Source organism: Gouania willdenowi, chromosome 17, assembly GCF_900634775.1.
Source record: "Gouania willdenowi chromosome 17, fGouWil2.1, whole genome shotgun sequence".
Taxonomy (NCBI): Eukaryota; Metazoa; Chordata; class Actinopteri; order Blenniiformes; family Gobiesocidae; genus Gouania; species Gouania willdenowi.
Genome location: NC_041060.1, coordinates 14736578 through 14762409, shown reverse-complemented (window position 1 = coordinate 14762409; position 25832 = coordinate 14736578). Strand labels below are relative to the sequence as shown.

At 38.4% G+C, this 25832-nt stretch overlaps 1 protein-coding gene across 7 annotated transcripts; it reads right to left on the bottom strand.

Annotated features, from left to right (window-relative positions):
• Window positions 1-608: 608 nt before the first annotated feature.
• LOC114479162 (uncharacterized) lies at window positions 609-24285 on the bottom strand. 7 transcript variants are annotated; one of them, XM_028472693.1, is made up of 41 exons: window positions 24210-24285; window positions 23600-23665; window positions 23453-23517; window positions 20550-20627; window positions 20408-20461; window positions 19758-19862; window positions 19142-19210; window positions 18982-19047; window positions 16911-16976; window positions 16690-16761; window positions 16524-16589; window positions 16370-16438; window positions 14028-14093; window positions 13867-13938; window positions 13576-13635; window positions 13394-13450; window positions 11844-11903; window positions 11637-11711; window positions 10651-10713; window positions 10481-10549; window positions 10338-10400; window positions 9881-9943; window positions 9722-9790; window positions 9575-9637; window positions 8410-8478; window positions 8256-8324; window positions 8115-8168; window positions 7984-8037; window positions 7815-7868; window positions 7665-7736; window positions 7448-7510; window positions 7057-7116; window positions 6870-6932; window positions 6425-6496; window positions 6258-6320; window positions 6075-6146; window positions 4291-4365; window positions 4172-4211; window positions 3972-4023; window positions 3417-3831; window positions 609-2514 (listed from the first exon to the last, which is right to left on the bottom strand). In XM_028472693.1, exons 3-41 carry the CDS (start codon window positions 23492-23494, stop codon window positions 919-921), a joined length of 4410 nt encoding a protein of 1469 aa, XP_028328494.1. In that variant the 5' UTR covers window positions 23495-23517; window positions 23600-23665; window positions 24210-24285; the 3' UTR covers window positions 609-918. The 7 variants fall into 7 exon arrangements, with proteins under 7 accessions (XP_028328494.1, XP_028328497.1, XP_028328495.1 ...); XM_028472696.1 differs by having other exon boundaries at window positions 7842-7868; XM_028472694.1 differs by having other exon boundaries at window positions 20408-20458.
• Window positions 24286-25832: the final 1547 nt, after the last annotated feature.

The window sequence follows — 25832 nt, the reverse complement described above, 5'->3', positions numbered from 1 at the left end:
ATTTCATTATGATTTCAGATGAAATGATTCAGAAGTGGTCCTTTGAAAATAATACAATGGCATGAATTGAGTGGAATAAAGTGTTGCACGTTGAAATGTCAGTAGAAATGATTTCAAATGATCTTGTTCTTTGAGTCCACAATGTACTAATTTGCCTTTTTCCTCACCTGTGATTCACTGTGAACATGTAAAAGAGGTAAATCTTCATCTATGACACTATTGGTTGCAGTTAAATGTGTTTGACTCGTAATACTTGTTTGGCTCTTTACTGCCATCTAGTGATAATAACCAGTCATAAATATATATCAAGTGTATGAAATCCCTAAATGCTTAGAAATGAGACAAAAACTCTGCATGGAACACTAAATAATTTATTATTTAAAAGAAAAACCCCAGCACCAATGTAAACTAAAAGTGTATTTCCAGTGTTAATATCAATATAAAACATCAAACATGTAGTGGTAAAGGCAAATAAAAGTTAACTGTGTCTCCAAAAAGTCCACAGAGTAGAAAATGTAAGAAATACAAATTCTAGCATTTAATCCACACTCCCAGAAACAAGAAAATTCCACAAATTTTATGTGAAACAGGATAAAATGTTAGTTTTGTTTTTTTTTTTTTTTTAAACAAGAAATTTCCTTTCCATGTTTCAGTAAACATACGGTCATATAGTCCAGCTGCTGGTACTGATGTTTTTATTTTAAGGTGCATCTTTTCTATAGCTTTCCTGTTTCTCTTTTAAGCTGAGACTAAATTCTCAGTCAGTATATAATGTAAAACCAGGATGTTGGGGAGAGCTTTTCTTCTCTGTAACCAGTGTTTAGTAGAGTTCTCTGTGATTAACAGCTTTGACCTGCTTGATGTTCCAACTCTCACAGTGAACAAGGTCCTGTTTGACAGAATCTGATAGTTTTGGTGCTAAATGTTGAGTCCGTCTTCCAGCAAAGGGTCGGAGCGAAGTCGTGAACCTCTCTGACTGTGATGATGATGATGATGCTCGCTGTCTCTCTCGCTTCCTCTCTTCCGACTGTCCCTGTGCTCCCTGCTCTTCTCCTCTTCCTCAACCCTCTTCTTGGTGCTCTCCACCCTGCTCGCCCGGCTTTCTTTGTCCCACTCTCTGTGCTCGTCTTTTGCTGTCTTTTTATCTTTCCATGCGTGATCAGTTGCTCTCTCCTCATCCTGTCTCCTCCTCCTCCAACTCTCGCTCCTGTCACTGTGGTGGTGGTGGTGGTGATAATGGCTCCTTTTCTCCTCCTCACTTTGCCTGACTTCCTGTTTGCCTCTTTTCTCGGCCTCCCTGTCACTCCTGCTGCTGTGCCTCCTCGTGCTCCTGCTTTCTGATTCTCTTTCTGTGTTCATTGACGTCCCTTTAGGCCTGAACTCTCCTTCGTCCTCCCTGCTGCTCCTGCTGCTGTGCCTCCTTGTGCTCCTGCTCTCTGTTTCTCTCTGTGTGTGAACAGAATTCCATTCAGGCTTCAGTCCTCCTCCTCCTCCATCCTCCTCCCTGCTGCTCCTACTGCTCCTGTTCTCAGACGCTCTCCCTGTATTTACAGATTTCCATTCCGGCATCAACCCTCCATCCTCATCCCTGCTGCTCTCCCAACTCGCACTCTTCTTCTCAGTTTTAACCAACTCACTCTGAGCTTTCAGACGCTTTGAATCTCTTGATGTGCTCTTCACCTCCTGCTGCTCTTTTTCCACTTCCTCTGCTAGATGCCACACAGTGCTCTCCTTTTTCTCTTGGTTAATTTGCAGTTTCCCAGATGTTTTCCAGTTTTCCGTTTCTTTCTCTTTCTTGCTGCCTTTTAGAAGCAATTCTTTGGGATCTTCCTCTTTGAGAGGTTTCTTCTCTTCTTCATCAGCACTCAGAGACACAGAATCACCTTTGTCATTCTCTTTTTTATCATTCTCCTCCTCCTCCTCCCTCTTTTCTTTTTCCTCCTTAGCTTTTAGCTCCATTTCCTTTTTCTGCTGCTCCTCCAGCTTCTTGTCCAGTTTCTCCTCCAGGAGGTCGAGCTCCTGCTCCAACTCAGCCAGCTTCTTCGGGTCGGACTCGAGGTCGTCTTCCACCTCAACCTCGACCTCTTCAAACTCCTCAAACTCCTCCACCTCGATGCCGTCCATTGTTTTCTGCAGCTGCGTCTTCACCTTGTTCAGCTCCAACAGGCCGTCCTGGAGGTCTTTACACACGTCTCTGATCTTTGAGGCAAATTTGGTTTTGGCCCCTTTGCGGAGCTTGTGCGAGTCTTTGGCAAGGAAAAATATATCCAGAGCCAGAAAGAGTGCGGACATGACGCCCGTGGTGACGCTGATGGCCTGAGCGGCTTTGGCGACGCCACCCGCAGCGCCTAAAACCTGCACCGTGCTGATGAGCTTGTCCGTGTTGATCATCAGGGCTTTTCCAGCGCGGCCTCCCTCCTTCATCACGTGTTTGATGTTGTGGTTCATGGCCTTACTGGCAGCGCTCTGGGAGAATTTTTCAAAATCCCACCCCTGAAGAGTATCCATACCTTCCTGCAACAGATGGGAAAAGAGTGTCAACACAGTCCTGGAAATGTCTAGTTAGTGAAATGTCATCAGATACCAGTTATCACATCTATATCTATAAAGGGAGAATAAAGGGGAGATGTATTTGGGGCCCATCCATAAAGTCAGCAAAATAATGGTCCATTGTTCTATGAATCTGTGATAAACAACAGAAAAAAATGGTAAAAAGGGCTCAAAATGTCAATATTGGAACAATCACTGGCAAATAATGGGCATGACAAATCCGAAATCTGGTTAAATTTGCAAAAATAAGCATTAAATGTGGTGAAAAGAGGTTAAAAGTGACAATGATGGTTCAACATATGTGACATTTGGTGGGAAAAGTGTTGGAAAGGGTTTATAAGTGCAGAATGGAAAAAAATGTGGAGAAAAGACATTGAAATTTGATGGAGAAGAGGCAGAAATGGGAGTGATGTAGCAAAATGCATTAAAAGGAGCAAAAATACGACGTGGAAATAGGTTAACATATGGTAAGTTTGGTGCAGTTGCAAAAAAAGGGTAAAAATAAGCAATAATTGGCTGAAATTGTTAAAAAAAATATTCTGTTTGTTGAAGGAATCTGGCGCCCCCCTCCCAGTGTCTCACAACCCCAACGTTGAGAACCCCTGGTCTCCAGGACGCCATATCCCACAATGCAATGCACGAAACTTTTCCGACAATGTGAATAATCCGAGTGTCTACATTGGAGAGAAAAACTAACTTTCGAGCGGCAGTTTCAACCTTTTACATTGTTCTGTCGAGCAAATGATCTTGTATTTATTGATCTATGTGGCAAAACACAGCAAACACTTGTGTTTCCAGGCCATAGAAAAATCCTGATAGGCTGAACAAAACATGTCTGTTAAACATAAAAGGATCCAAGAACTCACCTGGACAAACTCTAAACACTCTCGAATGTCTTTGATCTCCTCCTGGTAGTCCTGAATCATCTTCTCCAGCTTCTTGCGGTCCATGTTGGAGTGCACAGTGTCCGTGATGTTGGCGGTTGCTGATGCGATGCTGCCGGCCGTCGCCACACCAATCCCCACAGCTGTGACGATGATGGAGGCTCCAAAAGTAAACGGAGCCAGAATGAGGCCAGTGATTGTGGTTATGCTGCCAGCGACGCTGGCCACGCCCCCACCCACGGCCGCCGTCGTCGTCTTCTTATGGAAGTGATCGGCGGCGTCGGCCAGAGACAAAAGCTCCAGGATGCGTTGTTGTAGGGACGCGCCCCGCTGGTTGAAAAGATGCACGAAGAGACGAGCTGCCATAAAGACACGATCTGCTGCCTGCTCCATTGCCCTGGACAGCCAAAGGAACTTTGTTTTTCAATAAAATACAATACATTTCTTGTACATTTGTATATTCTGATGCTTACAAAAACTATTAAAGTCTAAAATTAATCAACAACAAAAAGTATCCTGAATGTAAATAGTGTTTACATTTGTTCATCATCTTCCTCAAAGGCCGTAGTCTCATTCCACTCCGTCCAACCTGGCAACACGCAGCAAAATAAACATGATCAGCACACAAAGAACAAAAACCCTGAGATTCAAACTAGTTTTGTGAAGCAGCATAAAATCAACACAGAGCCAAAAATATGCAAACAAAATAATTGTCTTCTAATATAACTAACACAAACCTTTCACTGATTTCCACCACTCCATCAGCTCCTGATGTTCCTGCAACCAGAGACATTTTATTAAGAGAAAGACGACTTATCACTGGGATCACTAACACACAGAAAACACTCAAACCAACCGGGTTGGATTCCACTGGGTTTTCCTCAGTGGGAAAAGCTGCCATCTCCACAGGCTGGACCTCCACCGTGCTCTCCTGGAACAACAACATTAGCAGTGATGTATGCGCACACACACACACCTCAGCCAGTAAAAATAAAAAGCTAATTAACATGGATTCACTTAGAGCCCTATTCTCCCGTCTGGACTTAAGCGTTTTTTCACGCGCCTGCAGTTACGCGCTAATCTCCTGTGCGTATTCTCTGGTCCAGGCTCCTGACACGCCCACCGCGCGTATGTAGACCAAAAGCGTGAGTCTGTAAATGAAGGCGGTCTGACGCTAAGGCGGCGGACTGGGCCATGATGTCATTATTTTTGGGCTGTCTAGAAATCACGGAACATGGAGTTTTTCTAACGCTTGTAAATGTCATTGAAATTCGTGAAAATGATAAAGTGCACTTTTAATTTGAAATGCCTTCATTGATAAACAATGTAACAGGTTGATTTGATCAGATAACTGTAATGTGAGGATCGGACACATTTTTCTGCCTGAGCCACATTTAAAATGTCTCTTTTATCCCTCGTATTAACTCATTCAGTGCCAGCCATTCTCAGATTTTCTACCCCCCTCAGTACCAGCCGTTTTTGAGCATTTTGACTGATTTTAAAGACCCACAGAATATCTTCTACTATGACTATCTGAAATCTGACACCAGATTCTGAAAGATTGAACCCTCTACTTTCATCAAAAAAAACTGTTGTTTCTGGCTCATTTCGTTCTTTTGTAATCAGCCGTTGAATAGAGCAAGTTTTACACAAATCTTCAGTTTCAGAGCAAAAAGCTGAGAAAAAAGTTTTTCTAAAAAAACCCCGTCAGTGACTTTAAATCTATTTTTTTTTTTTGCTTTAGTGACAACTCTAACATCTGAACATGGTTTCCTTATATCAAACAAAAAAAAAAAAACATTGAGACCGGGCTTTTGATGCAAAATTATTATTATTTATCTATCTGGGTCAGAGTTGAATGGATTTCTTCCTGTATTTTGGCGTTCCTCCAAGTTTCTCTCCCGTCAGTCTGCACACACGCAACTTCCTCTTCCTCCAGGACATGCAGTGTCACTGCATTCCCCTTTTTTTCATGGTTTTATCTCCCCATCGCCACACTATCCATGAGTTCCACACATGCTCTGGTCGAGTATGTGCTTCTGGGAACGTTAACTCTCGTATGTAGCACCATTTTCTGTCTCAAAAACGCCTTTCCTCCGCTCCCTCTGAGCTCTGCTGAGCATGGATGATCTCTCATCCAAAGGTGTGCTGCTACCTCCTAAATTTCATGAAATCATTTGAGGAAAAATTGAGAGTTCTTTCAACAATTTGAGATTAAAAATGACTGCCGTCATGTGAAAAAAGAACTGGAAAACTGAGCTCTGCAAATATTGTTGATTTAAATATATTTTTTGTATTTGGAGGGGCGAAGATATCTACAACTGAATTAGATGGTAACATACAAAATGTTTTTACTTTCTCCTGCGGGCCGAATTTGATGCTCTAAAGGGCCTGATTTGTTTGACCTGTTTGACACGTGGTCTAATGCAACAATTTGTATGCTACATTCATGCCATCAGAGCCTTCATAATATTTATTAAAAAATAGGTAAATATGTCAATAAATATTTGTAGTATTTGACTTGCAAGTTGAATTCCCAGGTCTAACATTTAACTTCTTCAAAGTTAATTGAATAAATGAATAGTAACTTCAAGCTTGTGAATAACAATAAAAACCTTGTCACTGTATAATAATGCTGACCTGCACTGGGTTCAGGTCTTCCAGCTCCAGAGCCTCAACAGCCTCCTCAATCTCAGGCAGTTTATCTGAACTCTGTAAAGCAAAAAAAAAAACAATAGAAACAGACTCACGCCGTCAAACCCTTATTGTGAAAAACATTCAAAAGACAATCTGAGCATGAACGTTAAAGATGGCAGGGAATACCTGTAAGGCCAGGTTACGTTTGGGAATTCTTGGAACAGTTTGCTTGACCCGGAAGGAAACGACCTGAGTAAATATAACATAAGGAAACAAGCTTATCAGACTAAAGTCACTGAGAAGGCTTTGGCTGCAGAAATCTCAGTGATGAAGGCTTGAGAGCCACAACTCACGCGCTGTTTCTTCTTTATGGTGCGTTTACGTCTCAGCCTGCCTCCCCGCGGAGCCTCGGCCTCCTCGCTGTCCTGCAGAACAGAAAAAAGAACGGCAAACTGAAAACTACGATCAAACACAGATTTAAAACACTCCTCAAAACCCACCTTGTTAAAACTTCTCTTTATTTGTGTTTGTCTTAGGTAAAGTGGCTTTGTGTTCCCAAAAAAGCGCTACATACATTTTCTGCATTATTATTATTAGACAATAAAAGGACACATCAAATCAACCATTTTAAAGATGATCAACTAATTTTTGGATTTTTAATTGTGCCAGTTGTGTTTCGGTGTAACTTATTTATTCATATTCATATCTGTGTTCATTTAAGTAGGAAGCAGTGATTTATGCACAGAGAAGACCAAACCTTGAAAAAAACCTCCCGATGCTGATGCTGTCTTTTGTTACCTGAGGCTCCTCATTTTTAGGCGTCCTCCGAAATAACCCAGCAAACACAGATTTTTTCTCCGGCTAAAAACAATAATAAAGCAAAAAAAAAAAAAAACCTGCCTGTTCATCACAGTACATCAACATTTCAAAAATGATCACACCAGCAACCTTTTATATTTGGCTTGTTGTAGATTTTGTATCTTACCTCGGGGCTCGCAGCTTCTAGATTTTCATTACTGGACAACAGTTCCGCTGAAATTGCCTCCTTTAAGAAATGCAATGATTAAATGTGGTTTTATTATTACAAACATTAATTGTTGGAGGTGAGGAATAGAAACAGGATGCATATCTTTTACATGAAAAAACAACAACTAAAAATTCTGTTTGTTTTAATCCCAATGACAGTCAGTTTACAACTCCAGTACAAGCCCCAGGTTTTCCTTCACAGTTTTATTTCTCATCTACTGGTTCAAGCACTTCCTTCATAGTGCATAATAAAACAATAGGAGAGTCTAATAGGAGAGAGACACATTTTCCCCTTCCCGTTCAGATGACGTAAACTCTGTAGGCATTTAATACAAATAAGGTTAAATCACCTCTCCAATCTCTGTGAGGCTGTCCAAACTGTCCGACAGTTGATTTGAATCACTGAGAGGATCCTGGTAGAAGACAAAAAACTGAGATTCAGGATCCCACTAATGAAATACATTTGAGCAGTCATGAAATGTATTATATTTTCTAGTAATGAAGATAAAACAGGAGTTTACAACAATAAGGTAAAGTATAAATACTTCACAGTTGTCAATTTTCTACCTGATTAGTAGCGAAACGTGGATACGGTTTGGGAGATTTTTTGAAGATTCCTGCAAAGCCTCCCGTTTTTTCCTGAAACATATCGAAAGCAAAAAAAAAAAAAAAAAGATAAATAACTGAGTAGAATTCTTTAGTTTTTTTGTTTTGTACCTTTGTTACCAGATTTTCACAACTCACAGACAGTTTGTTGCCCTCGCCTGATTCCTGAACACACAGTTGTCACAACATGATAACGAGACATCGAACGTATAGAAACAAAACGTTTACCGATTTTATTTTTTTTCTTAAAGTAAAATGTATCTGAAGGTTGTAACTGTACCTCATCTGCTGGTTTTGGAGGTTTTTTAAACATCCCGCTGAAAATGTTTTTCTCCTAAAATCCAACAATAAACATAAATCGTAACAATCTCATTGAGCACCAACGATTGAATACACGTTTGAACCTCCTACCTTAGTGTTGCTGTTTTCTGTCAAACTATCAGTGCTTGCTGAAAGCTCTTTGTCCTAGTCAGTGGTAAATAAAAAAAAAACGTGATGTGTGTGAATCAGCAGCGACTGCACATTGTAAAGCCTCCAGTGGAACCAGCTCACCTCTTCACCGTCCTCCTCTCCAGACACTTTGGGGGCCTTTTTTAGTCCACTGAAGAGCCCTCCTTTATCCTGATGAATAAAATTATTATTTCCTCTTTTTTTTTTAATACATCAATGTGGAAGTATCACTATCACCACACGGAACTGCACTGACCTCATCGAAAAAGTCGAACTCAATGCTGGCTGACCTTTTAAACATTTCAGCAAAGCTTTCTTTTTTCTCCTAAAAGACACATTTATCAGTTGTTGTTGTAGGTTCTCAGTTTTCAAACTCAAATGAAAGAATTAAAACACACTAAATCAGAAAGTAAACCGATTCTCCCGAGGTCAGTGTTTTTGTTATGGGGTCGCCTGAAACGCGTAGTGATTGATAAAAAAAAAAAAACTAAACTACTGATTAAAAATAGATATTTCTTAAAATCTTTAAATATTCTTTTTCAAATTAAATCGCAACACAAAATCTTAAACCACTATTCTACACTTTTGTTTTCTCAAATATAAATGTAGTTCAAATACAATGCAGTATATATGCAGTATATAAATGATGTGTATTTGTAACACAGTATTAAAAATATCATCAAAAACTAATTCTAGCTACAACAAAAAAAGAAAAAAAATGTCTTGGTGATCACAATGTGAGCAACAGCAGAATAATAATAATAATAATAATAATAATAATATATAAACCTTCCTACATTAGCATGACATATTAATTACATTGAGACTTAATGACCTACAGACAACAACCTTATGGATTTGGTTTGTGATGCACAGAGAAAGAAATAGAATATTAGCAGACAACTTGTCCTGGAAATCCTTAGAACAACATATGTTGATATTTTCTAATGTCTGTATGAAAAAAAGTGTATTTTATATTCAAGTTAATTTTTAAATCAATGGGCTATTTATGATCACAAAGGTGCAAAACCACATGATTTATCAAATTTGTTTTTTTAATAATTTTATTATTTCTTAAAAATTAAGCTTTGTCTTTGTGTGCCTTCGTGTCAATTTATCTTGAGCTTCCTATTAAAATCATCTTCTTCTCAGATTTATTTTCCTTGTAGCCATCTTACTTTTACATGTGCTGATTAGAATACCGATTAATTCAGATAACTTAATGTTCTTTTCACACTTTTTACAATTTGTATCTGCTTCATGTTTTGTTTTGGACTTGAGTGAAATATTACTGAAATCATTTCAATAAAAAGAAAGTGCTCAGAAATCGTCTCATAATTTGATAGCAGTGATCTATTTTTATTCCATTATGACTATGAAGCACAGTTTTAACACAAGAAAAGGGTTTTAAACTGAGTTACCTTTGGGTCGGTGATATTCTCTGAACTGCGTGATAACTTTTTATCACAGCTTTCCTCTGAGTCCTATATTTAAAGACACAATGAAAAAAGTGAAAAAAAAGCCAGAGAGGGCTATTAATATGTTAGACATTTAACTCAATGAACTACCTTCTCTGCTGAAGGGCTTTCTGTTGGTTTTTGTGGCCTCTTGAAGATGTTGCTGAAAATGTTTTTCTCCTTAAAAAATGACCAAAAGAAATTGTTGTGAGCGTATGCCCCTGATTGTCTGAAAGCTTTTGTTTTTTTGTTTTTTTACACTTCACTCACTTTGCTGCTGTTCTCAGACAGACTGTCATTGCTGGCTGAAAGCTTTTTTTGGGTTTCTCTGTCCTGAAAGAGAGAGAGAAAAAAAAATAGAAGTGACATTTACATTGTGGCTGCCCACTGCTCTTCAGGGATGGGTTTAAACAGAACAAATTCCATGTATGTACCTGTACATATGTGACAAAGTATATTATATTACATTCTATTTGACAATTTGCAAATCCCAAGAGCAATACAATATGTCTATATTCTTTGTTGGGCCATGCGTGTATAATTAAAAAAAACTCAACTCAACTTTCTGTTGATAAGAATGCAGATCAGTTCAGATCACTTAATATTCTTTTCACACTCTTTATTTCATTTTAGGCTCATATAATTTAATCGTAGTGATCTTGATTTTATTTCATTATGACTATGAAGCACAGTTTTAACAGAAGAAACACATTTTAAACTGAGTTACCTTTGGGTCAGTGATATTCTCTGAACTGCCTGATAACTTTTTATCACAGCTTTCCTCTGAGTCCTATATTTGAAGACACAACAGTGGAAATAATTAGCCACAGAAGGCTTTTGATTTGTTAGACATTTAACTTAGTAATGTACCTTCTCTACCGTAGGGCTTTCTGTTGATTTGTGTGGCCTCTTGAAGATGTTGCTGAAAATATTTTTCTCCTTAAAAAAAATGACCAAAAGGAAACTGATGTTAGCAGATGCTCCTGATGATCTAAAAGGTTTTTTGTTTTGTTTTTTACACTATAAACCTATAAACACACTTTGCTGCTGTTCTCAGACAGACTGTCGTTGCTGGCTGAAAGCTCTTTTTGTGTTTCTCTGTCCTGAAAGAGACACAAGAGTAAATTACATTTGTATAGAGCAACAATATAAACCGGTATGTATTAGGGATGTAACGATTCACTCAACTCCCGATACGATTCAATTCACGATACTGGGTTCACGATACAATTTTCTCACGATTTATTTTACAAAATGGGAATGTTGACAAATGACTGAAAAATATTCCTTTATTTTTTTGGGGAAAATACTATACTATTTTCCTTTTATTTTTCATTGTCAAAAGAATCCCTTGATAAACTATTCAAAATGATGCAATTTAACTAAAAATAAATCTTGAATGAAATAAATAAAGGAATAATACAAATGAAGAAGAAACCTATTAAATTAAATTCTGGTTCTATAGTAAACAATTCAAAACTGCATAATAGTTCTTTTTCTTTTTAAAAGTGCAACTGAAAATGTATTTTGTGCCTTAACAATTGGACTTTAAAAAAAAAAAAAAAAACAGTCATTTTACTGTATTTACGTCAAATATTTGTTTAGACCAGCAGAGGGCGCTGGTAACCCAGTAGTCGGTTGGCATGCAGTTATTCCACCAGTGAAGAAGAGAATCTATGCTAGCAGACAGAGCTAATAGAAAAACGTGACCTTTACAGATATTCACGTAATATTACAGATATTCTTTTGGTGCTAAAGGAGTAAAGAATCATTTATGAGCATGTTTAACAGTAAATGGCGGCCAGAAAGAAAATAGTAGCAGATTCTGCCCGTCACGTCCGCTTCTGGAAGGATAAATATATAGCGCCCTCTGCTGTTTAAAAAAAGTACTGCGATTCAATTTTCAGAGCATCGAAGTAAACCATGGTACCTATGAATCGATTTTTAACTGCCTTACGATTAATCGTTACATCCCTAGTATGTATATATATTTGGGAGTCAGAATTTTTGAAATTAATTGCTTTACCGGTGACTTGCTCCTCTCTCCAGATGCTTTGGGGGTCTTTTTAAGCAGTCCACTGAACAGCCCTCCACTTTTCTCCTGATAGTAAATAACACATGGCTTTAGGAAGAGCTATGGCTGATTTTTCCTTACACAAGTCCAAAAAAAAAAAAAACAACTGTTGCGTCTTTATTTTCCTTTGTGGATTAATGGTTACTTAATCACACTGACCTGTTTGTTGTCTGATAAGCTGTCATTACTGGCTGTGAGCTCAGTGTCAGAGGACACATCCTGCAAGAGAGCAAAAAAATATATGAAATGAAGAAAAAAAAAAAAAACGCAAATGAAGAAGGAACAACGGTGTGTAGAGAAAAGCCCTGGTCATCTATTTTAGTCTACATGCTCACACTAAACATGAGTGAGTTTCCTCTAGTTAAGCATAAAACCAGGTTCAAAGGGAGTAAATATTACAGATGGGAAATATTATCAGCCAATTTTATTCGGAAAATGTAATATTGGTCTACATTGGTAGTGGATTTTCTACATATATTTAAAGACTGATATGTGCTGTTGTTTGAGACAACATGATAAAAACAAATATGGCACTTTTTCCATTACTTTAAGTTGAATAAGTGTTCTTGTTATGCACAGAGACCTTATTTTGTGGAATAAATCCAGTGAGGCATCACATTAAAAGTAACCATAACCTGTTATTTCCATGGAGAGATATATTATGGGACTTAAAATGAGGTGTGAGAGGAGGGGGTCTATGTATATGTAGGTATCAGTTAAAGACACACTGTGTAACTTTTGGACACTAGGGGCACTAGACTGGTAACTTTAATGCAAACGCCACAGCACTGTCGCAAAAAACAAACATAGGGTCAGCCTCCCTTTGTCTTTTGATTGTGTATGCAGACAGTAGTTAATCTGTAACTTTGGGATAAGGATTGGCTCTAAGGGCTGGGTCAGTCGGGCTGGGGTGCGAAGTGGGGCTGGGGTATGGACTGGAGGAGCAGCCGCCGCCACCGCCCTCCTCTCCCCGCCGCTGGAGGCCTGGCGCTCGGCCCTCCTCGGCCGTATCGATGGCGCTCCCCCTACTCCCTGGCCTCACCGATATCGTCAGGCATTGGCGGCTGCGCATCCAGCTCATAGACTCATAGCCCAGTCCCACTTCTCACCCCAGTCCTTAGAGCCAATCCCTTATCCCAAAGTTACGGATCTGACTTGCCGACTTCCCTACCTAAAGAATCCACATTTAACTGAACTATCGCATCACGCGGGAACTATATAGTTCCAAGCCTATGGTCACGTGACTGCCGTAAAGTGAAACATTCTCCAGGTCACATGACCTGGCCAAAGACTGTCCGTCTCTCCAAACATACATAGTCGGTATTTCAAGAGGGAAGCCCCGCTCGGAGCATTGATGCTGTCAAGCGCTGTATATTGGCCTGAGGAATCATTTAAAATAACTTATATGGGTCAACTCTTTAGGTCACGATGTGCTGTCTAATATCGGGAATCAGAAATCTAGCGCTGGACAATATCAGCATATCTAATGTCATCAAAAAGCTAATATTGAACATCCCTTGTAAATATAGTGACATGCTTGGGGTCTCCCTGCCTTCGCCGTGAATAGCACACAATTAGAGTTTGAAATCACTTTGTTATGCACACACTGAACTTATCGCTCCTCGGTTTTGTGACATATCTGGTTTCCATCATGTGTTTTTATAACATCTTTGACAGTTCTCTACCAAGTTTTAAATAATTTTTTTTACCTCTCCTGTGGTTTTTGGAGTCTTTTTCAGTAACCCACTGAACAAACCACCTTTCTCCTAAAGACAAAGACAATCAACCTTTAATTTTGATATTGTAAACACACATTTTGTGTTTTTAGAGCAGTTCTTCATCACAGTGACTGGTGCAGTCGGGACTTTCCTGTTTGTGATCACAGACTAACCTTGTTTTCTGACAGGCTGTCGGTGCTGGCAGAGAGCTCTCCCTTTAGTGGCTCTGCAGCCTGAACAGAAAAAAAAATGTTACTCAACCTGTGCGAACATGTAGAGTTGTTTACATGCAGGAATGAAGCCAGAAAGGCTGGAGGACAAGGAAAAGGAAGAATCAGAGATGCTAACACGCACATACACAGCTGACATTTAAAATAAGAGGAAGAAACCTTTTAAAAGGTTGCACTGACAATAAATGAATCTCTAATAATTACTGAGAGCTTTAGAAATGATGAATTAATTACCTCATCCATTTGGTTGCCTTCAGACAGTTTTGGCGTTTTTCTAAACATTGCACTAAAAACACCTCCTTTCTCCTGCAAGAGAAAAGTAAACGTAAATCCTTTGTTAAAAACCAAGTTAAAAAAAAAATCTATTTATTTGAAAACACACAAAACCCTCATACTTTAGTGCTGTTCTCTGTTAAATTGTCATTGCTTGCAGATGTCTCAGCCTGCAGGGACTCTTTATCCTGAAACACAAAAACACAAACATTTAAATTTGCCTGATCCGTTCAATGGTGAAAACGTCTCTTTTGATAATCCCCGAGTGAGAAAGTCGATCCATTCTTTTAACTTTAATACACAAATATCCTGTTCCAGGTCCCGAGGTGCTGGAGTCAATCCCAGCTAAGTGAATGCAAAGGTCAACAATCAATCACCGTGCTAACCCATAGACACTGTCCTTTGAGGGGTTTGGTGATTTTAAAAGAACTGATGAGATCCAGAAAAAAATAAACAGTTAAATAGAAAAGCTAAAACTGATGCATTTTTTAGGTTTTTACCCATTCAGTAATTTACCTTTTGCGCATTGAGTTATAGTGACACAAAGACAGGAAATGACATCACGAAATAAAATGAAGCAAGCTCTACACTGTGACTTGAAATGAAAAGCAAGATTAAATTAAAACTATACCACAGGAAGGATAAGAGAAAACACATTAAATAAGACACAAACTTTTTAAAACACATTAAAAACATTGAAGGGTTTACACGTGATGTAGAGCTATCTTATTGATTGACTGGTGTTATTGAAATATTGCTCAGTAATTAATCATCTAACCTTTAAGAACTAAACAAAAAATAGTAAGTAAGTCATTTATTTATGAAGCGCTTTTCGCAGATAAAAAATCACACAGTGCTGTACAGAGCTGTGGGGAAATTAATACAAGTGCAACATCATAAAAGAATAATAAAACATGGGTGCATATACATCATAGGAGCAGCATCATGAAAGGATAACAAAAAACCAATTTAAAATCCATTTAACTAAAAACTTTCCTGAAGAGCGAAGTCTTCAACAGTTTCTTAAAAGTGTCCACACAGTTGTGCTCCCTGAGAGACTGGTGCAGGTTATTCCAGAGTCTGCGGGCCACAGCCTGGAACGCCAGGTCTCCTCGGGTTTTAAATTTAGTTTTTGGGATCTTTAGGAGACCCTGACCTGAAGACCGAATACTCCCCCCACGAATTGTAGGGTCACAACAAGTCCGAGATGTATTGAGGGGCCTGGCCATGTGACGCTCGGAAAGTCAGAACTAAGATTTTATAGTCTATTTGAAACTTGACTGGAAGCCAGTGCAGAGTAGAAAGAATAGGGGTGATGTGGTTATAGTTTAATGGTGTGATAAATGTTAAAGATGATTTAGTTTGTTCAAGACAATTCTTTCAGACTATGTAATTACTGTACATTTCTACAGGTTTCTTTGATTACCAGTAAATCAAACTGAACAGAGAGCTCAGACGACTGTTGACAGACTAACTGGTTTTTCTGGTAACTCACACTAATGACTCATATTGTGTGGATCCCTAAGGCTTTATGAAGACATGAAAACGCCTCACAGAAAGCATCGTTCTAGCAGAGCAGCCTTACCTTTGCCTGCTAGGTTTATCATGGTGTATCACATTCACGTCTTTCTTTCATCCTAGCATAACATCTGTAATTACATACCATTAGTGACTGTGTGTGTGTTGTATAAAACAACATTTTTATTTAAGTACAATTACTTGTTTACAATTTATTGTACTTTGATACTGCCATATATGACGTGTGTGTATAAATATATATACGTACTGTGTAGAACTCTGGGGCACCACTTTTAAGACTTTGGTAATTATATTGCTTTATTGCCAAAAAAGGCTGACCACACACATCCATTATTTGTTAAATTAAAATTTCATGAAATTTAAAGATATATTGTTTATTATAAAATATCACAGATATGTTCAAAGCTGAAATAAATGCTCTTCCAGAAGGCATTCAAAAATACTTCTACCTACAGACCAGCAAATACAGCCTAAGAGATTAATTTACGTTCATTGTGCCAAAGGCATGATTAGAACTAAAACAAAGATGTCAGTCTGTTCTTGGGCTTAAACTGTGGAATAATGTTGATAAAGAAATAAAAAGGAGTGACAGACTATTTATTTTCAAAAGGAAAATGTCAATATATTTTAGAAAGTTATGTAAAACAGTAGAAATACAGTATGTTTGTATGAGTATAAAGTGTTCTTTGTTAAATGTTGTATAAAGAAAAAAAAGGAGAAAGCAATAAAATATTTATAACTCAAACTTTTGTTGAATGCTTGCATATATTTTGTGTTTAATCTTTTGAGAAAGGTGACTTGAATCATTTATGCTGGACATTGAGGCATTTTTGCTTCTTATATATTTGTTTATATATTTTTAAATTGTGATTTATGTTTGAGTTTGTTTCAGTCCAACAAAATCATCAAACTGTGATCATATTACCTGTCCAGACGTCCCCTCTCCAGGAGTTTTGGGAGACTTTCGAAGAATACCGCTAAAAAATCCTTTTTCCTGCAGACAATAAAGGAATCAATTCGTGCAGTCGGTGGCATAATGCTGTTTATGAGATAATATCATTTAGTCCATCTGATCTGACCTTTGATGAATTCTCACTCAGGCTGTCATTACTGGCTGATAGATCTCCATGTAGAGACTGTTCGTCCTAAAACACACAGAGACACACACACACAAAAGAAAAGCTAAATATCTCCAACACATCAGTGCATTAACAAGGGCATTATTCTGGTGTTGAATTGTGTTACCTGATCTGTCTGAGCGATTTCTGCAGGCTTTGGTGACTTCTTGAATAAACCACTGAAAATCCCTCCTTTTTCCTGAAAGACAGGAAAGTTGACACGTTTAGGCCAATGAGAGGTCATAATGAGTGAATCTACAGTAGAACTGTGTCTAGACTATAATCACAGATAAGATAATCTCATCCCTCGTGTTGCTAAAGCAGCCATAGAAATGCAAAGCTGCTCACCTTGCTGCTGTGTTCAGACAAACTGTCACTGCTGGCAGACAGCTTACTCTCCTCCTTCAGATTCTCCTGAAACCCCAAAGATGGGAAAAGATTTCAGGTTAACTTTAAAGGCAAGGCAAGGCAAATGTATTTGTACAGCGCATTTCAAACACAAGGCTACTCAATGTGCTTTACATGATCAAAAAGTAAAACGGAAAACATTCTACATCTTAAAAACCAATAAGTACATTAAAAATCAGCAGCAAAAAACATTTAAAATCAGCAGTAAAAACATTCCTACAACAACATGACCAAAAATCTAACTCTCAATCATACGCAGTAGAGAAAAAGAGTGCCTTTAGCTTACTGTCTAAAGATGTTTTTTGGTTCAGAAACGTTGACTGCCAAAGACGTCAGTTGTGTTTTGGCTGGGGTTGCGAGGAAACAGTGTGACGAAGCTCTCCTGTGAATATCGAGCTTGTACCATGGTGTAGTGACCACCTTGGATGACAGATGACCCGTGATCGGCAGAGCTCAGAGGAAGAGGAAAGGAGTTTGCAAGACAGAAAATGGCGCAACGAGAGTTGATCCTGAAGTTCCCATCAGCTCACACTCGACCAGAGCATGTGTGGAACTAAGTGGACTATTGAGAGTGTCATGATGGTGAGGGAAAACGATCAAAAAAGCGGTGAGACTCGGCATGTTCGGGAAGAGGAGGAAGTTGCGTGTGGGAACTAACAGGGAGAGAGACTCGGAAAATGGCCAAAATACATTAAGAAAACCATTCAACCTAGATAGCAAAATAATAATAATTTTGCCATAAAAAGCCCAGTCTCAGTGTTGTTTTACTAGTTTTATAGTAGGAAACCAAAGTTGAGGTGTCACTAAAGCAAAAAAAAAAAATTACTTCAAAGTCACTCATTTTTTTCCTAGCTTTTTTGTCACAAACTGGCAATTTGTGTGAAACTTGCCTCTATTCAACTGCGGATTACGGAAGAAAGAAACAAGCTAGAAACAAAATATTTTTTTCTGATGAATCTAAATAAATGCAAATAAAGTTTTTTCATAGAACTTTTAATTTATCATTTGTTTAGTATGCACATGATCTCAGCTTTGTCTGCATACGCACTGATTTGCGCTGCAATTATAATAAATTGGAAGGAAATAGCGCATCGTAAGTAGTTAAGCGTGCAAGTGATTTTTCACTCTTTATTTGAGATTTTAGTAATTCTGCCTTAATTGTTTTCTTTTAAAAAATGACATGTGTGGATAGAGGAAGTATGCCATTCACATTAAATCATCACAGTTGCAGTGTTTGCTGCTGAGACTGAGGACTTAGCTCGGGTCTTAACCAGAACAAAGAGGGCAGAGCACATTACTCCGGTTTTAAAGTCTTTACTCTGGCTCCCAGTCAGACTCAGAATAGACTTTAAAGTTCTGCTGCTGGTGTATAAATCTGTGAATGGGTTTGGTCCAGAATACATCAGTGACATGTTAGTCAGGTATGAACCCAGCAGGTCTCTCAGATCTATGGACACAGGTCAGATAGTGGAGCCCAGAGCTCACAGTAAACATGGTGATGCTGCTTTTAGTTGTTATGCTGCAAAGAAGTGGAACAAACTGCCAGCAGAGCTGAAGTCAGTATCTAATGTGAACATTTTTAAAACAAAGTTAAAGGCACTTTTTTTCTCTACTACTGCGTATGATTGTGAGAGAGAGATTTTTGGTCATGTTGTTGATGTAATGGGTTTGTTGATGATTTTAATTGATTTTACAGTTGATTTTAATTGATTTTATTGATGATTTTAAATGTTCTTATTGATTTTAAACAATTGAATGTTTTATCATGTAAAGCACACTGAGTTGCCTTGTGTATGAAATGCGCTATACAAATACATTTGCCTTGCCTTGCCTAAAAAGAGTTTGACCCTGGGCTATTTGCTCATAATTATGTTGTTTATCAAAAACTGTATGTAAATCTTCATGTCACATGTATTAAACTCTTGGTACATATGATTTTACCCTATTAAAAGATGATCGGGCCAAATAATGAAAATTCCTATTTATGAAACAATAAAGTAAAAAGACCTACACGAGTTTGTCCTGATGTTTTCTCTTCTTCTTGTGCATCTTCTTCATCACTTTCTGCTTTAGTGACCTTCAGATGAACACAACAAAGTTCAAATTGAAATCCCAGAAAGACCTCAAGTGAAAATAAAACAAAAATCAAACATCAGGAGTGTTGTTGTTACTGTCAGTGCTGGGGATGATGACTTTTCTTTTGGTGCTTTACGAAACATGTCAGCAAACTTGCCTTTTTCCTGTGAAACAAATGAGACTTAATGTTAGGCCTTTAAAACCAAGCTTTAAGTATCTGTTTGACAAACATTACCATTGGTTAAAAAATAAAAAATTCAAGATTATGTGTAGTTCAAAAAGTATATTCGGAAATAATTCCCTTTTTTTCTATTTTATTCTACTTTTTTATTATATGTGTCCTAACACAGCCTGTGATTAAATGACATGGTACCGTGAGAAATGTGCGGTAAATATCTCTCTTTGTTCATCAGTTTCAGTTGTGCAACAACTTTTTGTGTGTGTAATAACTTATAATAATTATTTTAGATTGAACCTTGAATTTCTTACATTAAAAACACAGTGGTTTTACTGGTTGTAGTCATCACTGCAGACACAGCTGGCCTTTTAGTGGAGGAAGGTTATCTATATAAACTTGTGTTCCCAGTGACACTTTTAAGGTGCCTAGAATATTTATAGTATTTCTCTAATCACATATGAAATAATAATAATGATAATTATTATTATTATTATAATTCTGCTGGAAAAAGAACCGCTGGTGTTGGTTCGTACCCGTTTTGGTTCGGCATTCTTTTCGTGCTTGTTTTTATCTGCTGGTTGCTCCTTTTCTGACCTGGTTTCCTCTGTGCTGGCTTCTGGATTTGGTTCACCGCTGGCCTGGAAATGACAGCAAACAACATTATGTTTACAATGTAACCAGATAGGGAGGTAAAATACCATTTCCATCATGCGTTTAATCTTCCTCTTTCCCTCATGTGAGCTACAAAAGTCGATTTTTCAAATGTCCCCAGCAATCATTTATGTCATCTTTTTCCTTTTTCTTCTTTTCGTTTCTTTTATATTGCATTTTATTTAAACTAGATTTATAATTGAGAAGGTCAAAGTACAGGATACAGGTGTTTAACATTGTTTGTTGTGTTTTAATTTGAAAAAGAAAAATAATTAAAAAATATATATATATGGTATAAATGTGTTTTTATTTAGATCAATGACTATTTTAGGTGATCCCATGGTTGAAAAACACTGGTTTAAATGTATTTAGGCCTTAATGTCCCTCAAGGTACAAACTATTTATTTATTTATTTATTTTTAAATCAATGAATGCAGTCACCACCACCATAAGCTTGAGTATTTGATCAGATAAAAATCATACAAATAAAAAAAATAGAAGCCACCACCAACAGGAAACACTGGCTGCATACCTTTGGTGAGGACTTGAGTTGCAACCCTTTCATTACTCCCTTCAGAACGCCCTGCTAACCACAGTCAGATGTCACAATGCTACTGACAAGGCTAACAGCAAGACACACACACACGCTCACACACACACACACACACTCATACCGGTTTGCTACTTGCAGCCTGTTTGACTGGGATATCATCCGTCTTTTCCTCTTCCTCAAAGTTGTGGGTCTTGTACGTCTGAGGAGAGCAAACATCAGAAATGAGCTTTCTGTGTTTACTCAGCTGAGTGGGCAGGATTTAAAACCTTTTAAATTTACCACATATAGTGTATATTTGCTTCAGATGTCCATTGCTGACTTATCTTTAGGGTTGTATTGCGTAAAACAAATGTGTGTATATAGTATTCAGAGCAAAGTTACAATAGATTGAGTCATCAGCATCAGCTTTATCTGCTGACTCACTTCCAGGGGTGGATTCACTAAGATCTGCACCTACTGCGCGGAATTCACTAAGGGGTCTATTCTTCCATCTGGACTTAAGCGTTTTTTTTACGCGCCTACAGTTACGCGCTTCTCTCCTACGCGTATTCTCCAGTCCAGGCTGCTGACACGCCCACCGCGCGTAAGGAGCCAAAAAGCACGTAGTCTGTGAATGAAGGCGGGCTGAAGGAAATGAGGCGGTGATGTCATTTTTTGGGGCTGTCTAGAAATCACGGAACATGGAGTTTTCCCAACGCTTGTATATGTAATTGAAATCCGTGAAAATGATAAAGTTCACCTTTAATTTGAAACGCCTTCATTGATAAACAATGTAACAGGTTGATTTGATCAGATTATTGCAGTGTGACTGAGTCAGTGCATCATTGTCTTCATAATCATCATCATCATCATCTTCGCTGTAAAGCGTGACTGAGTTAGATGCACTGGAGATATGAGAAAATAACCCAGCTACAGATCGTCCTGCTTTAATACAGAGGGATGTTTGCAGTGAAACAGAACTATTGACTTCCATAATACGCAGTTTTAAATATCAATTGTTTAAAGCAACCTAAGCTGAGCCTCATTAAAATATGTGTAGAACAGTTTGTGTTCCATCCTCATCTGCATATGACAGCTTGTTTCAGTCTGTAGTGGATCAAACTGTGACTTTACGTTGGACATAGTATGAAAATAGTTGAATCACTGTGACCAACGTGTACAGAAGTCTGCGTCTGTCACAGTTTTAATTAATCGCACAGCAGCAGCTGAGTGATCACAGCTGCTGCGGTGCGACGCACGAGTCTGTGTGGCTTCAAATGTAACTAAGTCCATATTTCTAGTGCAATATAATGTTTCACCTTATCGGGGCGCTGCACTTATTCCAAGGTTAGAAGCGTGTAAGAGGAAAAGGACTTATGCACACCGGAGAATGCACGTAAAGCCAGATTTGAATGTGAACGCCCACATTTCAGGGCTGCTTTACCCACATTGCGTAACTGGGATGAAGGTGCACAGCAACTGACTTAAGTACAGAGGGAGAATAGCGCGCAGCCAAGATTGCAGCAAATATTAGTGCACGAACAGAACTGGTGCAGCCCGCCCATCTAAATGAGTGTTTTTGCTCATTTTTAATGCGGAGGCATCAGTGCGCACAAGCACACTGACATTTGAGGAAATTAAATTTGAGGTAGATGGACTTCTCCGTCTGCTGCACAAACATTAAATAATGTAGAAAACAAAATAAAAATCTTTTCTTTTTTTTTTCAAACAACAACTCTAAAACCTAATGATATTTTCCCCTCTCATTTAATGTGGGTGTAACTTTGCTCTGATCAGTGCATGCAAAATAGGCAGATTAGGACAGAAACCGTCCTATTGATCTACCATTGATCTGAGTTAATACAGCTACACAGTCTGTCAATCAGTCTGCATTCTTTGAAGATGAACTACTGACCATCATCCAGCACAGGTCTGAGCAGCGCCGTGTCACGCACACACTCATATGTCACCATTGTACCATCAGTGATCATACGTAAATTACGCATCTGATCAGCTGATTCTGGCCTGACATCACCGCGACACAAGACTTTGACGGTCTAAACATGGAGAGAAAGGAGCTCAGTGGAGCAGTGAGCAAAAAGCGATATCGATCCATGATCATATACATCTCTGCGGACAGCGAACTTCTTACGCATGTGCATGTTTCTCAGTTGTACTATTTTTCTGTACTAAAACATTCACCACAAGCAGTTCCAGATTTCATAAATCTCATTGCATCCCCTGCATTAATTTATTTCCTCCTCCCATATTTTCGCTCCCCCTGGGAGATCCACCTACCATGCATATTGATTAGGAGGAAACGCACTAAATGGAATGAGGGCGCATTCTGACACACTGAAGACGCACAGTTCTGATTCCCTGGGCTTTGTCATCCTTATTAGCGCATGGAGTGACATTTGGACATGTTTTAATACCACTAAACCCAGTGTATTCCTCGTTGCCTGGCTGCATCCACACCCACTAACACACCTGTTTGTCATCAGAAACCAGTTCAACAATGGGTTGTTTTTTTTGTTTTTTTAAACATGCATCTTTATTGGTAAATGGACTTGATTTATATAGCGCTTTATAACCACACTGAATCAGTTCCCAAAGCGCTTTTACATATCAGCTCATTCACCCAATCACTCTCACATTCACACAACCAATGGGACAGGGACTGCCATGCAAGGTGCTAGTCAACCACTGGGAGCAACTTAGGGTTCAGTTTCTTGCCCAAGGACACTTCGACACATAGTCAGGTACTGGGATCGAACCCCCAACCTCTCGATCAGAAGACAACCCTCTACCACCTGAGCCACGGTCGCCCCCCCCACCCCAGCCCACACAATGTATACTGGAGTTGCCAATAAGTAGGACATTTCTTAATAGTGTTTATTTCTACATCACATGACATCGTTCTCAGTCACATCTATTACTCATTGAAACTGGAACAATCTTTCAGTGATGTAAAGTCTAAATCTGACTATATAATCATTTATGATCAATAAAGTTAATCTGCAGAGAGTGAAAAACATGTCTTACTTTAAACTTAGGTGTCTTTTCTTTTTGGCTCTTCCGAAACATCCCAGTCCCAATTCCTGCTTCGTCTACGAAACAAAAAAAAAGGTCCCTTTGTCAACCATTACACCTTTATATCAAAATGTTATGAGCTGTAGCTGTAAATATCACCTGCATGAACTCTGCCTCATCTTTTGGAACTGTAGCAGCTTCTGGTTGATCATTTTGTTTGGATTTCTATGTGTTGAGATTAGAAGACAATGATTAAACGTTACATTTAAACAAGGAGCAAGATCATATTGACAGTGTGTGTGTGTGTGTGTGTGTGTGTGTGTGTGTGTGTGTGGTGTGTGTGTGTGTGCCTTCAGTCTCTGCAATCCAGAGTTGGGTAATCTAGTTGTGGATTCAAGATTGGCCACGTTTACATGGAGCTTTAATTCCTCTTTAAAGCAGAATAAAAGTAATTCCTCTTAACCTGACCTTGTAAACACGTAATTCCTAATGCTAATTTAACCTAAAGCTGTATTACTTAGAGCCGAGTAAACCGGTTTTCCATGTAAACACGAAGCAGAACACTTCAATTCTGAATGATTTAATTTGGAATAACTAAATTCCGAATTAAAAAACATCATGTAACCGTGGCCATTGTCAGGAACGTAACAAAGGATTTGTGGAACAACAGAGAAACATGACACCTCGAGCTGCTTTGCTCCACTGGCTGAGGATTCATATTCCTAAAATTTTAAAAAACTATCATGCTGTTAAGAAAACAGAAACGCACCCTGTCAGCAGGTCGAGGTGGAAGGCACAGGCGTATCAGATACTTTCATCTCGTCTCGTATTGCGTCATGTTTCCATTGGCCTGTTGAGGAGGGTGACCAAAAAATACAGTCAATGGGTTTTCAAATGATTATCTTAAGAATATAATTAGGATACATCACTGTTTACACACAGAAATACACAAAGTTTAAACAAGTTACAGAAAAACAAATTGAACATAGAGGTTTTTCCAGATAGTCATCGCTTCAAATTTTATCTTCATTTCATCACACCAACCCTTTTATCAATGTTAAAATCCCTGTCATGACAGACAAAGACGTTTCCAGTAAATACCTGATTGATTGCAGCAGCCATTCGTTTCACCCTGGACTGTGTTTGACCCAGTTCCTACACAGAAAACAGGAGAGAAAACCAGTCGGAGTGACTTTTCATCTGGTTTTTCTAGCCCTTTGTCATGAATAGCGATAAGTAACAGTACACATTTTTCAAAAGAAGCAGAAAACTTAAATAAATATTGATAAATTTGATTGTATATCATGTCAAAATGTCAAAGATGCACTAAGTGCTTCAGTGGCAAATAGTTTATTTACAAAGTAAAAGACTTGTGAAACTCACATCATCCATGGGTCGAGGAGGTACCACAGGAGCTGGTATCTCAGGTCTCTCTGCGTCATATCTTCTTATCTGTGAACACAGGAAGTTTTTAGTCACAGAACTTAAAACTTCTGTAGTTTCGCATAAAAGTTTTGTGTCAATTACCTCTGGAGGCTTTGGTGGAGCTGTAGTCTGTAACAGAAGACAACAAACTTAATATTACTTAGCTATCCATTTATCTGTATACTTGGGCGATTCAAATGGCAGGCTGTGGCCCAGATGTTCACCTGGACAATGGAATGTAAATGCAAATAACTAAAAAACACATCCCATGACAGCAACTCTGCTTCCAGCATCTAGATAACATCTAGTTGAGCTGCACAGCATAATGCTCACCGGTTTTGGTTTGTGCCTCTTCTTTGGCTCAGGCTTCATCATGCCGGCCTCCATCCTGCCTGTAGGAAGACATGAAGATAAAAACCACACCAGTCAAATTCAGAGAATCCTCACTTTCAGATCTGCTTTTCACTTGTAAGTGCTGCTTTGTTTCTCAATCCTTTTCACATTTTTTTCTTCTTCTTGTTGTTCTTCTTTCTTGGTTATTGAAAGTACTTGCATGTGCTGCAAACCATTTCCACATTTTTATTTTGGCAAATAGCTTTTACATAGGGCTGGGCGATATATCGAATATACTCGATATATCGCAGCTTGTAGTCTGTGCGGTGTTGAAAATGACCATACCGTTAAACCTCGCGGACTTTTTTTTTTTTGGATTTTTTTTTTTTTAAATATCTTAGTGGCATTATGCACAAAAGGTGCACTTAAATTTAGTGTTGTTTTGAAATGTCATCTTAATGACAACATGCACAAAAGGGCACTATTGTTTTTAAAATATTTGTAGTGGCATTATGTACAAAAAGTGCACTTTAATTTTGTGTTTTGAAATGCCATGTGAGTTGCATCCTGCACTAATGTCTTGTTTTGAATGTCTCTGTGACAATTTGCACGAACGTGCACTTTCTGTTGACAA

Coding starts and splice junctions, on each gene's coding strand:
- LOC114479162 (XM_028472693.1), bottom strand. CDS start 23,494: ATGTTTCGGAAGAGCCAAAAAGAAAAGACACCTAAGTTTAAA. Junction 19,048..19,141: donor CATCATCCCCAGCACTGACA/GTAACAACAACA, acceptor GTTCATCTGAAG/GTCACTAAAGCAGAAAGTGA. Junction 13,939..14,027: donor TAACAGAGAACAGCACTAAA/GTATGAGGGTTT, acceptor TTTCTCTTGCAG/GAGAAAGGAGGTGTTTTTAG.